This window comes from Bidens hawaiensis, unplaced genomic scaffold (assembly GCF_021521415.1).
Source record: "Bidens hawaiensis isolate Kalapana, Puna unplaced genomic scaffold, B.hawaiensis_p1.1 tig00015763_1, whole genome shotgun sequence".
NCBI lineage: Eukaryota > Viridiplantae > Streptophyta > Magnoliopsida > Asterales > Asteraceae > Bidens > Bidens hawaiensis.
In genome coordinates, this window is record NW_027492405.1 from 482188 (window position 1) to 498479 (window position 16292).

General features: G+C 37.0%; 2 protein-coding genes across 2 annotated transcripts; one reads left to right on the top strand and one right to left on the bottom strand.

The window, feature by feature from the left end:
- The first annotated feature begins 329 nt into the window (after window positions 1-329).
- On the top strand, window positions 330-3047 carry LOC143549713 (aspartyl protease AED3-like). The gene is made up of 3 exons (XM_077040555.1): window positions 330-838; window positions 1848-2322; window positions 2585-3047. Exons 1-3 carry the CDS (start codon window positions 377-379, stop codon window positions 2929-2931), a joined length of 1284 nt encoding a protein of 427 aa, XP_076896670.1. The 5' UTR covers window positions 330-376; the 3' UTR covers window positions 2932-3047.
- Window positions 3048-4622: 1575 nt separating this feature from the next.
- On the bottom strand, window positions 4623-13429 carry LOC143549714 (uncharacterized). Its single transcript, XM_077040556.1, has 2 exons — window positions 12633-13429; window positions 4623-5158 (listed from the first exon to the last, which is right to left on the bottom strand). The coding sequence occupies exons 1-2, from the start codon at window positions 13293-13295 to the stop codon at window positions 4745-4747; spliced, it is 1077 nt and encodes a 358-aa protein (XP_076896671.1). The 5' UTR covers window positions 13296-13429; the 3' UTR covers window positions 4623-4744.
- Window positions 13430-16292: the final 2863 nt, after the last annotated feature.

Below are 16292 nucleotides of genomic sequence, written 5' to 3' on the forward strand. Positions count from 1 at the left end.
ATTTTTAGTAGAGGGCGGTATAATCATAGAATATTATACGGTGCACACTATAATCACATGTAGTGAAAGATATGATATACGTGTTGAGCGTTCATCCCATGTATATATGTTTATATATTATATACCTATATATGATGTAACATAAAAATACATAGTCATTCCTAACAGTACAAAGATCAAACAAAGGTATTGCACAAATTAAATTAATTTTAACTTTTCATGGGAATGAATCTAGTGAAGACAAATGAAATGTTGAGGAGATTAAATGTAGATAGCTCAAAGATGAAGGTAAACAAGTGTAATTACACCAAATATATATACACACCAACTAACAAGCATACATCACACACAAACTCCCACCAAAACCAACACACTCATGGAGACTTTACACCTCACCCTTCTCTTCCTTGTCTCCTTGACTGTGGTTCACTCACTCAACCCAAATTGTGACACAACTAGCCAAGGATCAACCCTTAGGGTCTACCATGTGTCTAGCCCATGTTCACCATTTAGGTCAAAGACATCACTCTCATGGGAGGAGAGTGTACTCCAAATGCAGGCCGACGATAGGACCAGGCTTGTGTATCTCACAAGCCTGGTCGCTGGACGGTCTTTCGTGCCCATTGGGTCGGGCAGACAGATCATACAAAGCCCTACTTACATTGTGAAGGCTAACATTGGGACACCGGCTCAAAGCTTCCTTATGGCTTTGGATACTAGCACCGATATGGCATTGGTTCCTTGTGCTGGTTGTGTTGGTTGCTCATCGGTAACCTTTGATTCGACTAAGTCGGTTAGCTTCTCATCACTTGCTTGTGGTGCTGAGCAATGCAACCAAGTAAGTATACATTTCTATCTATTTCAATTAATCTATAATAATCATACATGTTTTAAATCATGCATTTTGTACTTTTTGACAAACTTATGTATCCACCACTACGTTTTATCTCATAATTATCTAAGACTTTGATGGCCTTTTGGTCTAGTTGATATGATTGATATCAAGTGTTAATCCCCATCAAATTGGCGTGCTTCGAGTCCCACAAAATTGACATTAGACGAATTTTAGGAATAGATTTTAGAGTATGCATATATTCATATTTAAAAAAAAAAATCAAACCTAAGACGCGTCAGTGGGGCCCGGGAGTTTTTATTGTTCCAAAACGTCCGGACACGAAAACCTGCCCATGCCCAACCGTCCAAGGCCCATCACAGGAAAGGTAAATCAGCCCCCAAGAGTTTTTAGGTCACTAAGTGTTTTGGTAGCCTTGGATATTTAGAGACAACTCAAGTATAATAATAATAATAATAATAATAATAATATTAATATGAAAGAATAATAACTAAGTTTGAAAAGTGTTCTGGTGAATAATACACGAAATGTAAATATAATAATAATAATTACAAATTAATATTGGTGACATTTGCTACCTTATCTTAAAGTAACGTTGTATTTATTTGACTTAAAGCTCTAATATTGTAGTTACATATACTATTTTTTTTTGTTTATATATTATGTCGGAATAAAAAAAGTGAGAGGAAATTGACAAAACAGGGAGGAAATTCAAAGCAAACTCGTGAACCGGTTTTGTTTGGATTTCTGGGTTGTCCATTAGTGGTGGGCCTACCCCACCCGAGAAGCCCACTTCTTTTAATCCGTGACTTCCGGGTCATATTTGCTTTTATTTCACACAATTTGTCATTAAAAAAATAAAACATTCTTATTTTAGATTGTTTTAAAATAAGTGAAAAGAATTGGTAGGCTTGAATGAAATAATTACACTTATTAATTATTAGAATTTAGAAACATTCTCTGTATAGTGATGACTTGGCTATTGTGTTTGTAGGTCCAAAGTTCAAGTTGTCTCGGGACAACATGCTCCTTGAACATGACATACGGAGGCTCTAGCGTCGCGGCTAACTTGGCACAAGACAACCTAACCCTAGCTACCGACTCAGTCGTTGGCTACTCCTTCAGTTGCATAAAAAACGTCGTTGGAGCTTTGTTCCCCCCACAGGGCGTTTTAGGCCTTGGTCGTGGCCCGTTGTCATTCGTGTCTCAATCTAAGTCCCTTTACACGTCCACGTTCTCATATTGTCTGCCTAGTTTCAAAAGTTCAAACTTTTCCGGAACCCTAAGGTTAGGTCTAAATGGACAACCGAAAAACATCAAATTTACACCGTTACTAGTCAACCCTAGAAGAACTTCGCTTTACTATGTGAATTTGATCGGAATCAAAGTTGGCGCCAAGGTTGTTAACATCCCCCCGAGTGCCCTAGCTTTCAACCCTAACACCGGCGCTGGCACCATCATCGATTCAGGTGATTCTTTCAAACTTCAATGAATTTTATATTTAAATATATTCACCGCTACAAAAACAGGTATTTGCTATAGCAAAATCCATATCAAAAGAGATTTTTTTTACGGATTTGGCATTTATGAAAAAGACGTCACTATTTTAGTCACGGACACACTAATAATGATTTTTATATATAAAATTGTAAATACATATATTGTCCATCATAATGTCATAACCATGACATCACAACCACATTATAATTAACATTATACTTTTATATATAGGCACTGTCTTCACTAGACTAGTAGACGCTGCCTACACCGCGGTTAGAGACGAGTTCAGAAGGCGAATGGGCACAGCCGTCGTGTCATCACTAGGCGGCTTTGACACGTGCTACACCGTCCCAATAGGGAAACAAGTCCCGACCATGACTTTCATGTTCCCGGGACTTAACATGTCATTACCACAAGACAACTTCTTGATCCATAGCTCCTCCGGGTCCACCACCTGTCTTGCCATGTCAGCGTCACCCGCCCTCAACGTCATTGCCAATATGCAGCAACAGAACCATCGTGTCTTGTTCGATATTCCGAATTCTAGGCTGGGGATATCACGTGAGATCTGCTCGTAGAGTCATGTGAAATATGGTTTCTTGTAACTTGTCTTCTTGTTTCATAATATTATGCTTTAAGTTGTACTACTATCTATATAAATTATTGTTCACTATGATAGTGACTTTGTTATTACCTTATTGTCACGGGGTATTTTAAGAGTTTCTCATGCATGTGATCGTTATAGTTTTTCTTTTTATTTAGGTTTATTGGATTTAAATAATCTCTATTGAATGGTATTTGCTGATAATAATCTTTATTTGTTTTATTGTCACTGATTGTTTCAAATTTAAAAGTTGACCCCTAATGATCCCCCATTAAAAAGGATTTAACGGCATTATACTTTTTTCCAAATTTTCAACTAATGTTTTAGGGCTTTTGATCGGAAGAAGGAAACGAGCCGATTGATGCAATACTCAGCTTGAAACGGTGGTCCAAAACGACAAAACAATGATTCAATTCGGGTGTTTAAACTTACAATTAATAAAAATAAAGTCTTTTGGATCACTGTTTCGAGCTAAGTTTACATCAATGGGCTCGTATCTTTCTTCCGATCAAAAGCCCTAAAGCATTAGTTTGAAATTCGAAAAAAAAAGTATAACGCCGTTAATTTTTTTTAATTGAGGGACCACTGGAGGCCAACTTTTTTTAAATTTGGGTCTGCTAGTGGCGATAAAATGAATATGGATTATTATCGGTCAATATCATTCGATATGGATTATTAAAATCCAACAAATCTTTTATTGATTTTATATTTACACAATTAAGAAAAATGGGTAGAAAACCTAATTAATTAATAGTCCTTTTAAAATTTAATATAACTTAATTAATAGTCTTTTCAATTAATTGTGATTGAATTAAATAGATTATTTATTTTAATCATTGTTAGTTATCTTTGAATACTTTTTTGTATTGCTTTTCTATTTAAAGTTTGTGACAAAAAAGCAATTCCTTTTGACTAATCATACAATAACGACATGTTAATTAAAGTTTAAACCACGACAAGTCCAGTTTCGCTTTAATCAATCAGCTCGGTTCGATTATGAAAACATTGATCCATAATCCGTAGAGGTGATAGAATACAAGAAATGTTAAATCCAACATTTGATTTAGTCATTTTTTTATTTTCTCTTATTGATTTTACTATGTGATGTATATATGTGTGAACCCTCGGGTGGGCAAAAGTGAAATTGCACTAATTTTGACGTTATTTTACTAATCTCGTGAAAATAACGTTAAAAGTGACGGACGGTTAATCAGGCATCATGTAGTGGCGTTGATAGCCGAAAGACAAGGGTACATGCACCGATCAGCCGGTGTCCCGATGATTGAGTGCTATGTGCCTTATGTCCAAGGCTTGATGCAAAACTACTATCGAGCCGGGGGTTTCACCGGAAGCAGCCTCTCTATCCTTATGGGGTAGAGGTAAGACTGTCTACATCTTACCCTCCTCAGACCCTACCATAGCTTTGCTATTGGTGGGATATACTGAGTACGATGATGATGATGATGATTTTACTATGTCTTAGCCTCATTCTTACACATAATTTTTTTAATCTGAAAATAATTTTTCATATTATAAATTTGTTTTTCATGACAATCTAGCTTAATATGAAATGTGTGCCAAGCAATAGGTTTGTCAAATGTAATCTTATCAAGTGTTTGCTTGCAATTATAAGGTACAAACCTCCATCAATATGACATAAGCTTTTACATCCACATTTACTTAGATGTATAAACTTGCTTGATTTCTTGTAATAATTAAGACATAAAAGTATACATAAAATTATAAAATGGCCGGATAATAAAAATATTTCTGGCCCGAACCTCTCTTCAATTTCGTCCAATCCTCAAAGACGGGTCAACGGATTTTCCCAAGCATGAGGCAAAGAGCCTAGCGATCTCCAGCTGAGTGTGTGCGATTATTTCAGTTCTTTTAAGGTCAAGTTCACCTCTCTTAATCTCAGCATCTGCTCTCATTTTCTCTACTTCCCGCATTGTCTCGACTTTAGCTTGCTCAGACCTCATCATTACTTTTGCCAGCCATCGTATGCTCTCGGCAACGTCTCTGTTTTCACCTTTTCTACGTCTTTTTCTGCTGTTTGGTATCCTCGTCTTGTGGTTTTTTATTTGTACCTTGTCTTTTTCCTTGTCGTTGCTATACAATGCCGGAGTGCTACAATCAGTCTCGATCTCCATCTTCTCGGATAGTTGGTTTTCGATCGTTTTTGTAACGACTACTTCTTCCTGTTAGAAGTTTCAAGGAAAAATATGTAAAAACTAAAAAATGCTAAAAAAATAGTCATGGGCCAAGGCCTGTACACCTTTTACACATGGGCTAATGGGCCCATATGTTTTAGTAGGTCTACATAATGTTCAGTGGTCACAGACTCACTATGAAAATTCGAATGTTCATTATTGAATAGTGATGACCATCATCCAACAGTAATACTGACAAGTGCAACATAAAAAAATATTAAATACATATTATTGTACTATTTTATATAAGCCCATGAGAGAGAGAGTCCATGGACCATGGATCAGTTGGAGAGTGGGGACTGGGGTGGCGACCACTTTATAGACAACAACACATCAGCCCATCATTTTAATAATTACTATGATAAAAACAGAAAATATAGACACAGTATGTTTTTATAAAATTAATATGGCATGACCTAATAGTACTATGTCCACCGAATTGTATTTATTAAGGGAGCTGCTATTTTGAAACTAAGCAGTTAATACAGAAAAATATCGGATATCGGTCAAGAACCTATATTTGGGATATCGGTTTTCGCAGAGAGATATTGGTAGGATATTGGAAATCTAATATTATGTAAAACTCATATATATAGCAATTTAACACTAATAATTCAGTATAGCCTCCTACTATTAACAAATTAACCTTTTGCAAATTGCAAAACACTAACAATCGAGCAAGTAGAATTGATTAAGGCTTAAAACACTAACATTGAACACTAAAAGTTGATAATTAAGACTTAAAACACCGATATCGGGAATATAAGTGATATATCGGTCAAATATTAGTCCAATATCGGTCAATATCGCTAATATTATTGGTACCGATATTCTGACTGATATTTCACCAAGGAAACGATAACCAATATATCACTGATATATCGGTGATATATAAGTGATGTCAACTGCATAGTTTAGACACTCACAAGGGTTTTAGAGATGGTGTGTGTGTAAGAAATTCTAAATAAAATGGTGTATGAATAGCAAAAAGGGTGTTTGAATAGGCAATGCCTTTGTTAAGGCGGTGTTGCATACCTACATAAAAGCGTCGCATGATATCAAAATCAAATCAGCCTGAACTTAGACAAAAACATCTCTTGCTCCTTAGGCTCTAATGTTTAAAACCTAAACCATGGTTAAGTTGAAGACAATACTCGGTTTTTTCCTTTTTCATGATGCGATGTGTTCAGCCTAAAACATATGGATCCATAGCATTTTCCATCGTTTAAGTTCACCTACTAAAATGAACACGAACAAGGCATGCTGGGTCTGCTTGTTTAGATTTAACCGAACAAATGATCAAACACAAACAATTGAACGGGGTTTTCCTGTTCTTGTACGTTCATTAAGAAAAGCGTGTTCGTGTTCATTTATGTTCATTCAATGGTAAAAACGAATGATTCATGAATACAAATGAACAAATGTAACTGAAAATAGGCTACAAACAAATTTGAGGGAACACCCATTAAAAGTAACTGTGAACATCAATATGTTGGTTCTTCATCAGATTATACCAAACTATACTAAATCATGACGGGTGATATTTTAATTTCATAAACTTAAATTAAATTGTAATGCCCTAAAATACTTATTGGATATATAAACAAATGTAAACAAACAAACTTGAATTTTAAAAAAATAAACTAGTGAACACAAATGAACAAACATAAACGAGTGTAAACGAACGAACGAGGCATGTTTTATGCTCTTTCATTTAACTAAAGACCCAATTACAAATTTTGTCCTTTAAAATAAGACGAATTACGGTTCGTGTCCTTTTTTTAGTTTCCTTGCAGGCGGTGTACTTTAAACTTTTTTTTCCTACAAGTTTTGTCCTTTACGCTAACTGGGTTAGAAAAAGTCAGTTAAACCCCATCACGTGAGGCACATGTGAGGGTAGTTTTGTCCTTTCATATATCTCTGCAACTAAACCCCCCTTTATCAGTCTTCCCCCTCTTTTTAACCCAACCCCACCTTCAATCGATCAGGGTACGATTAGGGCTTCAATCAATTAGGGCTCGATGCGAAATTCAAATACCAGGGCTCAATTGATGATGGCTTACTGTGTTTGTGGCAAGGTAGCAGTTGTTCGAACTTCATGGACTGATAGAAATCCAGGTCGTCGGTTTTTCTCTTGTCCGGACATTGTAAGTGTGTAATTCGATTAAGTTCCAGTCAATTGTTTATACTTCATGTTTCTCCTCTTTTCCAGACATCGGATTGCCCCTTTCTTGGATGGCGTGACCCACCAATGTGTGAACGGGCATTGGAGATTATCCTGGGCTTATTGAAGTCGAAAAACAAGGTTGAACAAAGTTTAGAGAGTTATAAAGAACAAACAAGGAAGATGAAGAACAGATTGGTCATTAGTTGGATCATTTTCATTGCAATTGTAATTGCAATGAAAATGTAACTAGTTGACTGAATTTGAAGTTGTTGACTATTTGTATTTTGACTTTATTAGTTAATTTAGGACTTTATGCAGTTTAAGTATTATGTATTTTGACTTTATTTTGGATGTAATTTTGGATCCCTTTTAAGCAATGTATCATCAGTTTATTTTGGATTTAATTTGGATCTTTGGTTAGTTTATTTTGGACTTTTGGATGGATGCTATACACAATCTGCACATTGTGCACTATCTACACATGATGCACAATCTGCACATTGTGCACTATCTACACATCCATCTACAACATCCATAAACCATAAACCAAGAGATGAATACTGCATAATATGATCTGATCTGATCCAAGGGCAAATAAGTAAAAACTGCACAATATGCACAAAAAGATGAATGAGTCATCTGCACAAACATCCATCTGCCAAACCATTAAATTATGTAAAATCTGATCCAAGGGAAAATATGTCCAAACCCTTAAAATAAGTAACATCTGATCCATCTGCAGTTCTGCACAACCATTACCAACAACCATAAATGCAAACAACAACCAAGTTAAATAATGAACAACCATATTAAAAGCTACTTGTCATTTAACAACTACTAAACATTAATCAACCATATTAAAGTCAACAACTTAAAGCAACATTAGTCCAGACAACAACTTAATACATCCATACCATGAAAAACTTGAAAAAAAGTCTAACAACTTAAAAATATCCATACCATAAAGTCATAAAAACTACAAAAACAGTCAAATAGTAGGCACATTAATCAGCAAGATTTTTCATGCATGATCTCTTGTTGTGACCCTTTTGACCACATGTCCCACAAGTGTTTGATCCTTTTGGCTTTGTCTTTCTCACTGCCTTCACTTTCTGACATTCACCCTCCACAGCCTTTCCCTTACCCTTTGCATCAACCTTTCCCTTGCCCTTTACATCAACCTTTGACTTTTTCCTTGAACCACCATCTTCCCTTTCCACTGCTGACTTTTTCCTTGATTTCTTTGGCCTTCCAGTTTGCTTTTTGAATTTAAGAGCTGTGATCTGGATTGGGACTTGTGATGTGGGCCACATACTCATACCATTGATGGGATACACCTTGTAGTTATACACTGCCTTCCACCTATCCATTGTGTAAATTGGTTTGACAAATGTTTCTGGCCTGCCAACAGATCTGTCATGTGCACCCTTCACCCAAATACATGTCACCACATGTCTACAAGGTATCCCAGTTATCTCCCATCTCCTACATGCACATGTACTTGTGCTCATGTTCACTACACACTGATCACCATATGGACCTGTTACCTGATAATGATCCTCACCATTCCAATGCACAGAGTACCTATCATCCAAATATGTAAACCATTCACATCATTTACAAGACAAGTAAATATTCACATACAACTCACCTACTTGCTTCCTTCTTCACTGACTCCATAATTTGTGTAGCATATGGTGTTAGTAACCCTGATGACCTATCAATTACCTTCAACACAGTAACAATCTTCCTCATCACATATTCTCTGATGTATTCCAGCAATGTGATAATAGGCTTGTCCCTTCCATCTACCAGCTTTGAATTGAAACATTCACACATGTTGTTGGTCAACACATCAGACATTGCTCTACCTATTATAACAAAACACAACAGATAAAGGACAAAACTTGAAAGTTATGAGAGAATAAAGGATACAAAATTAAAAACTTACCAGAGAAGTGTGACCTTGACCATGTTTCTGGTGGGATCTTAGATACCCAAAGATGACACCTTTGTTCAAGTTTTTTAGGTTGTTCATCTCTCTCTTATAGTGTGTAGGTGATGTACATCTAGCCAGCTTCCAAAGAGCATCCCTTAAAAGCTTTCCTTTGAAGAGTGATCTTAGGTTATCTTCAATGTGCCTCACATAAAACCTATGCTCTGCAGAAGGAAACAACTTATCTACAGCCTGTATAAGACCCTTTTGCCTGTCACTCATAAAGGTAAACTTGGATCTGTTGTTTATATCCAAGTCATCACCAAGGCATTCCAAGAACCATTCCCAAGAGTTCAATGTTTCAGCTTCAACTACAACATATGCAACAGGGTAGTATCCATTGTTTGGATCTAGAGCAACTGCTGTTAAAAGTTGACCAGGCCAAGCACTTTTAAGGAAAGCCCCATCTAGTCCCAACAGATCCCTACCTATTGCTTTAAACCCCTTTTTCAAAGACACCAAACAGATGTATATCCTCTTGAATTGTCTTGTCTCAGATGTTGGATCTGAGCATTCTTCTAATTCAAGCTTCACTGTTGTATCTGGATTAGTCCTCTTCAACTCTTCAATATAATCCCTCAATAACCCATATTGGCCTCTGAAATTTCCAATTATATGTTCCCTGGCCAACATCTTTGCCCTATAAGCTTTCATCTCAGACACACCAACTTCAAACCTCCTTTGAAACCTTTCTTTGATGGATTTAACTTTCAGCTTTGGGTCATCTTGAAGATCAGTAACCAAATGGTTTGAGAGGAACCCGGCTGTGCAAGCATAAATTTCCCTAGATTGAAGGCATTTATGTTCATTTATCAACCTTGTAATTTTCCATGAAGCTGTTCTCTTTTGGTATGACAACAACAGTACCCAAGGGCATCTAATAACAAGTGGGTCTTTCCTTTTTCCCCTACCCCCAATACTTTTCTGGACTGGTCCCTCATCTTTATTAGCACTGCTAGATCCAACCCCCTGCATGTGGGAACCATCTTCCATATCTCCTTCACACACAGCCCTCACCCTTACCAAATCATCTTTTCTTATCCTAATTTGTCTTCTTGTTTCAGCTGCAGGTGCCTTGATCATATCCTTCACCTCTGCTTTTGTACCAAAAACTTGTCCCACATGGAAAAGATAATCCATGTCCCCCTCATTTCTTTGTTTCTCATTATACATCCTATCATTATCCAACATCACATCATCCATTTCTATGTCCAAACCCTCTAAACTACAATTTGCATCCTGCTGTTCAACTTCAAAATCAGTATGCAGTCTGAAATCCCTCATATCTACATCTACATCATGTGTTTCACCATCTTCATAGTTGAAGTCACTATCTGAATCACTTTCTGAATCTTCATCACCATCCCTAGTTTTCTTAACATTTTTAGATTTCTTTTTGTTCTTAGATTTCTTCACATTCTTTGGTTTCTTAACTGGACAACCCTCTAGATGTTCATCATCATCAGAACTCTCATCTCTCATTTCATAGTTAGAATCCCTACTATCATCAGTTCCACTTTCATCTGAACTTGAAGACTCATCTCCACTTTCTTCATCTGAAATTGAAGAATCTTCACTATCTCCATCCTCACCTCCATCCCCACCTCCATCCCCACCTCATTTGTAGGCTGCACACCATATCCACCTCCATCCCCACCTCCATCTACATCACCATTGTAATCAATCTCCACCTCATTTGTAGGTTGCACACCAAAAGCATCCTCTCCAAACATAGGGTCAAATTCTGGATCCTCATGACATATATCAATCTGGTCTTGTTGTTCAATAACACCAACATTATTCTCTTCTTGAACATTCACATTTGCATCCTGTTTGTCTTGTTCCACAACTACCTTTTGAACAACAACCTCATTTGTGCTATCTTGCCATTCCAACAACAACCTTTTCTTAACTGAGTTTGCTTTATCTAGTACGACCTCACTTGCAAGAAACTCCTCATCTGTTATCTCTTCAATGGTAAACTTTGAGGGTGAGCAGAAGTATGTGTGTATAGAGGTGAACTCATGCTCAACATACACATTCATTAACTGATTAAAAGCTCCAATATACTTAGCAAATCCCCTAACATCATCATCACTTCCCAAAGCTCTAAGCCCCCAATCCAATTCTGAACCCGGTACTACATAATGGTAGAATCTAACCTTATCTGTAGGATAGGATAATTCAAGCAAGATTCGATCAAGCTCGTGAACTGAAAACTTGTCAATATCTAGCATGTCAACAAAATGGACAACGGCTCTGTTATAAACCCGTCCAGGAAATTTGGTGAAACTGCCACCATGGTGCAGCTTGATCGTGAACAAATGTGGATTATTTACTACACAAACAAGATTAAACAACTGTTAGTTAAATAAACCCAATTATAAACCCTAAAATTATAAACCCTAAAGTTTTAACTTACCATAAAACGCATCAGCATTTGATTGTTCATCAGCTTCACGAATGTAGAATCGAGGAGGAGGAGGATCATCCATCTTACGTTTTTAAGTTTTGAGAATGATGTGCAATTTAAGGTATTAACTGTCGGGTTGTTGAGTCGAGTCGGATACGAGGGTTTTTAATCGCCGGGAATTGAATCGATTGAAAGGGAGGGGGAAGACTGATAAAGGGGGGTTTAGTTGCAGAGATATATGAAAGGACAAAACTACCCTCACGTGCGCCTCACGTGATGGGATTTAACTGACTTTTTCTAAACCAGTTAGCGTAAAGGACAAAACTTGTAGGAAAAAAAGTTTAAAGTACACCGCCTGCAAGGAAACTAAAAAAAGGACACGAACCGTAATTCGTCTTATTTTAAAGGACAAAATTCGTAATTGGGTCTTAACTAAATGAACACAAAGTTTTGTTCATATTCGTTCATTTAACAAATAAACATAACAACCAAACTTTTTGCTGGACGATTTACTACAAGTCTGGTTCTTAATAAAGCTTGAATAAAATATTTTAATATTGTTTTCTAAACTCTCATTTTCAAATAAATACACTATTGCTGAAATGAGTGTAATAATTATTTAAATGAGTCTCATCCGCTGCACCAGTTTGTTGTAAAACTCTCTTATAATGACGAAAACATCACATGACGTAAAACACCGTCATACGAGCTACATCTACTACACAATTTAAATATAATATATTTGTGAAATCATTAGAAACTATACTATACTACCATACGTTTTTTTAGATATTTTCTAGTTCTTAACATATAAATTAATAGTTTTAAAGTTTTCTAAATAAATTAAAAATAAAAAACAAAAAGAAACAGAAAGAATTCACCTGACCTTACTCTCCGGTGAATCAACGCCATCGGAATCAATCATATTCCGTTCAATTCCTTCATTCACCGTCGCTAGTGCCGGTGCCGGAGCCGACACACTCACCGGAACAATCTCCGATCTCACAATCGCCGTCGGAGACGGTGGCGGTAACGCAACCGCCACCGTCGCCGGCGACTGATCAAACGCAATCAAATTACTCAAAACCGGCACCGAACACGCCGTCGGATCACCACCACCACCTCCGGCAGCAGCCTTCGAACCACCACCACCGCCGCCGCCGCTACCACGTAACAATAGATCCAAACGCGGAAACAACGGCCACGACGACACGTCAGCAGTAGCCGACTCAGACCGGTACCGTTTCTTCATCGACTCAATTTTATTCTTACACTGCGTCTGCGTCTTCGGCGACTTGCTCGAGTTCGCGCGTGACGACACGTACTTGGCCACGTCCTCCCAATCATGACCTTTTAGCTTGGCGCGGTTTCGCAGCGTCCACTTGGCTTCGTAAGCTTGGAGGAGGCTCGAAACCGCGCCTTCACTCCACTCGTCAACCGCAGCGGAGACCGGAGAAGAGAGATGCTTCCTAGGGGAAGGATGATCATTTTCTTTTGTGATTTCTTGCTTGATTGCTTTGTTATTGTTGTTATTATTATTATTATCCATGGTGATGGTGAGCACTAACAATAGACTTCATGCTAATAAGCTGCTAACATGAAAGTTGAGGGGAGGGGATGTATGTGACATTATTTTTGCAATGTTAGGAGGGAGACTAAAGAAAGGGAAAAGGCCACTAGCATTTAGATTTCTATAAAGTAAACACACATAAAAGCTACTTTTACTTAGATTACAAATTCTACACATTTTGGCTTTTATTTTTGTAACAATTTCATTTTTTTTCATTGTTTTGTAAGTTAAAGTTTAAACAATTTGCGTGTAAATGTTCAATTTGAAATTAATGATGCAAAATTGAAGAAAAATGGTCCCAGAGTAAGTAAATATAGTTTAGAGTTTGGGGGTAGTAGCTAACTTTGACGATTATCATAAGGAAGTTATTAACGTTGTTAAAGGTCAGTGACTTGGTGAATGATGAAGTGCTCGTGATAAGAATGTGTTAACTCTTTATATAAATGGACATTTTGGTCTTTAGATGTCTTGTATGTTTTGGGACTATTCTAATGATAACTTCATTTTCGGTTTTATAGTTTATTTTGTGATTGTTCTAACCACCTAAAGTTGTATTTTGAAAGATTTTGCATGGGATAGGGCTTAATGTACATGTGTTTGTTATTGTATGTTTTCTTGTTGTGAATTGGGATTAAATTGTATGAGACGTTCGTATGAGCATGCTTCAGCCCTCTCTTGTTTCTCGTTATGAATAGAGAAAAGGGTGATGACCACGCGTTGCCTGGTCGCATGGGAGGTAAGTAAATTGTTGTGAAACATGTTTGCTTCTATGAAAGCTATGGTACTCGTTCGTAGTAATTGAGGATCATGTCATGAGCCAAGAGGTTCATTGCTATGCGTTCAAGATACGTAAGGATAGTACTATGTGCCGAATATTTGACTTGTAACTTCTTGTAAGTCGGACGGGCATCCAAAAAGACAAAGAGCATGTATACGTTTAAGTGGCCGTGTAAAGGTTAGGGACTCTATAAGGGTTCATAGATGGGGATGGACCCAACAAGTGTTTCGAGAATGGTAGGGGCCCGTCAAGTAATCGTTTGGACATCTTTAAACGTCAAGAGAGGTAGAGGGTTGACAAATGATACAAGGAACACATATAACACATATGTTTCTTAAACAACATTCAATTAGCGTTTTATTTTTGATGTGAAAGAAAGGAGTTACAACGGAATTCCAGATATAGAGAAACTTGTTAAAACACTTAGTGAGAAATGTCCGTGCATTTTATTGGTATTTAAGGAATATAAAAGGGTCTTAAACAACATATAAATAGCGATTCATGGATTATGCACTTAAAGAAAGGCGTTACATGGAAGGGCATTTCACTCCCATTGGTGCACGTCTATCATTGTATGGACAATGCTGCATGGGCTAAGAGTGCACCATAAGGACAATTGATAGAGATAGTCCTAGGTTACCGAATAACCTAAACATAACCAAAAACCATCTTTTAACTTGGATAATGTATAAAAAGAAGTGTTACTATTTGAAAAATAATAATTTAACTACTGTTCTTTGTAAGAACCTGATGCACACTTTATTACAGACCATCTCTTATTTTTGTTTAGTAAACAAATTTTCTCCCAATGTCGTCATGCAAAAGAATCAGAAACTTATGCAGTGTGGTTACAACCACTTTGCAACTGTCATCTAGATTGTTGATTGGATCACTGTTGTGTATCTATTATGGTGTCTAATTTTATTTCTACTTAACCTTTATTACAAATCCCATATTTAATTAACGAATTAATCAATCTAAGTAGGCTATTAGAGTATTAGGACACCTTTTTGAGTATCTTACATACCTTTTTCCTTTGATATTATATTATTATATGATTAAACCATATGTAGTGGATGGAGTCTCTATGAGGCGTTTTGCATTAGAGATGTTCAAAACGGTTTGGGACTAGGAACCGGAACCGGTTCCTAACCGGTTCCTATATTCAAAACCCCATTTTAAATCGGTTCCAGGCTCGAACCGGTTAGGGAACCGAACCGGTTCTCCCACCCTCGGACCCCTAACCTATGTAACCGGTTCTTACCGGTTCCTAAACCGGTTCCTACAACCATTTTTTTTTTTTTCGTTTTTCGTTTGCGATTTGGATTCTAAACTACGATTCGTATTTGTATAACATGAAAAATAAAAAAAACAATTAACATAAAATTCATTTTATTTACTTTAAGAAGTTCAAAAAAAAAAGGTTACATGTTTTAAAATCTTCAAAAACAAACTAACAAAACATTAAACTTATAAATATAAAGTTGTGACATATTATTTCTAGAAAAGCCTTCTTGTTCGTCGTAATTATTGAGCGGCGACTTCTTCCTCGGAATTACTTGTAGAAATGCCTTCTTGTTCGTCGTGCACTCGAACATCAAGTGGTGTTTCATCTTCGAGAGTGGTTACGTGTTGAATACGATCGATTGAGTCCAAGTGATCCTTTAAGCAAATGCACATCTCCACCGACTCCGAATTTAGTCTTGTTCTTCTCACCGATATTACCCTGCCACTAAGAGAAAAAGCGGATTCCGAAGCTACCGTAAAAGCTTGGACGGTTAGTAAATCACGGGCCATGGTGGCAAGAATCGGAAACTCGGTTTCCTTTACCTTCCACCAAGCCAAAACATCAAAAGTGCCATATTCCTCTTCGGATAAACCGGTAGAGTAATCATTTGCACTATACCTTCCTAGTTCGCTTGAAGGGGTGTTACCCCTTTGTTTTTTAGCCGTTACGTTGCGAACGGTGTTCATAAGGCTAATCATGGGATCTCGTACTCTAGTAGCACTTGAACTTGATGAAGACCCCCCCCCCCGGCATAGGCATGTGTATGTTTGACCCATATTTATTTAAATAAAAGTCATACATAAATTTAAAATTCAAGTTAAAATAATTTTTTGCCTCTGTTGAAAAGTTTGGGTCAACTTCATGCATATCTAAGGCTGAAAAAATTTCGTCTATCACACATTCAACCCCC

Coding starts and splice junctions, on each gene's coding strand:
- LOC143549713 (XM_077040555.1), top strand. CDS start 377: ATGGAGACTTTACACCTCACCCTTCTCTTCCTTGTCTCCTTGACTGTG. Junction 839..1,847: donor GTGCTGAGCAATGCAACCAA/GTAAGTATACAT, acceptor TTGTGTTTGTAG/GTCCAAAGTTCAAGTTGTCT. Junction 2,323..2,584: donor TGGCACCATCATCGATTCAG/GTGATTCTTTCA, acceptor TTTTATATATAG/GCACTGTCTTCACTAGACTA.
- LOC143549714 (XM_077040556.1), bottom strand. CDS start 13,295: ATGGATAATAATAATAATAACAACAATAACAAAGCAATCAAGCAAGAA. Junction 5,159..12,632: donor TTGATTCACCGGAGAGTAAG/GTCAGGTGAATT, acceptor AACTTCTAACAG/GAAGAAGTAGTCGTTACAAA.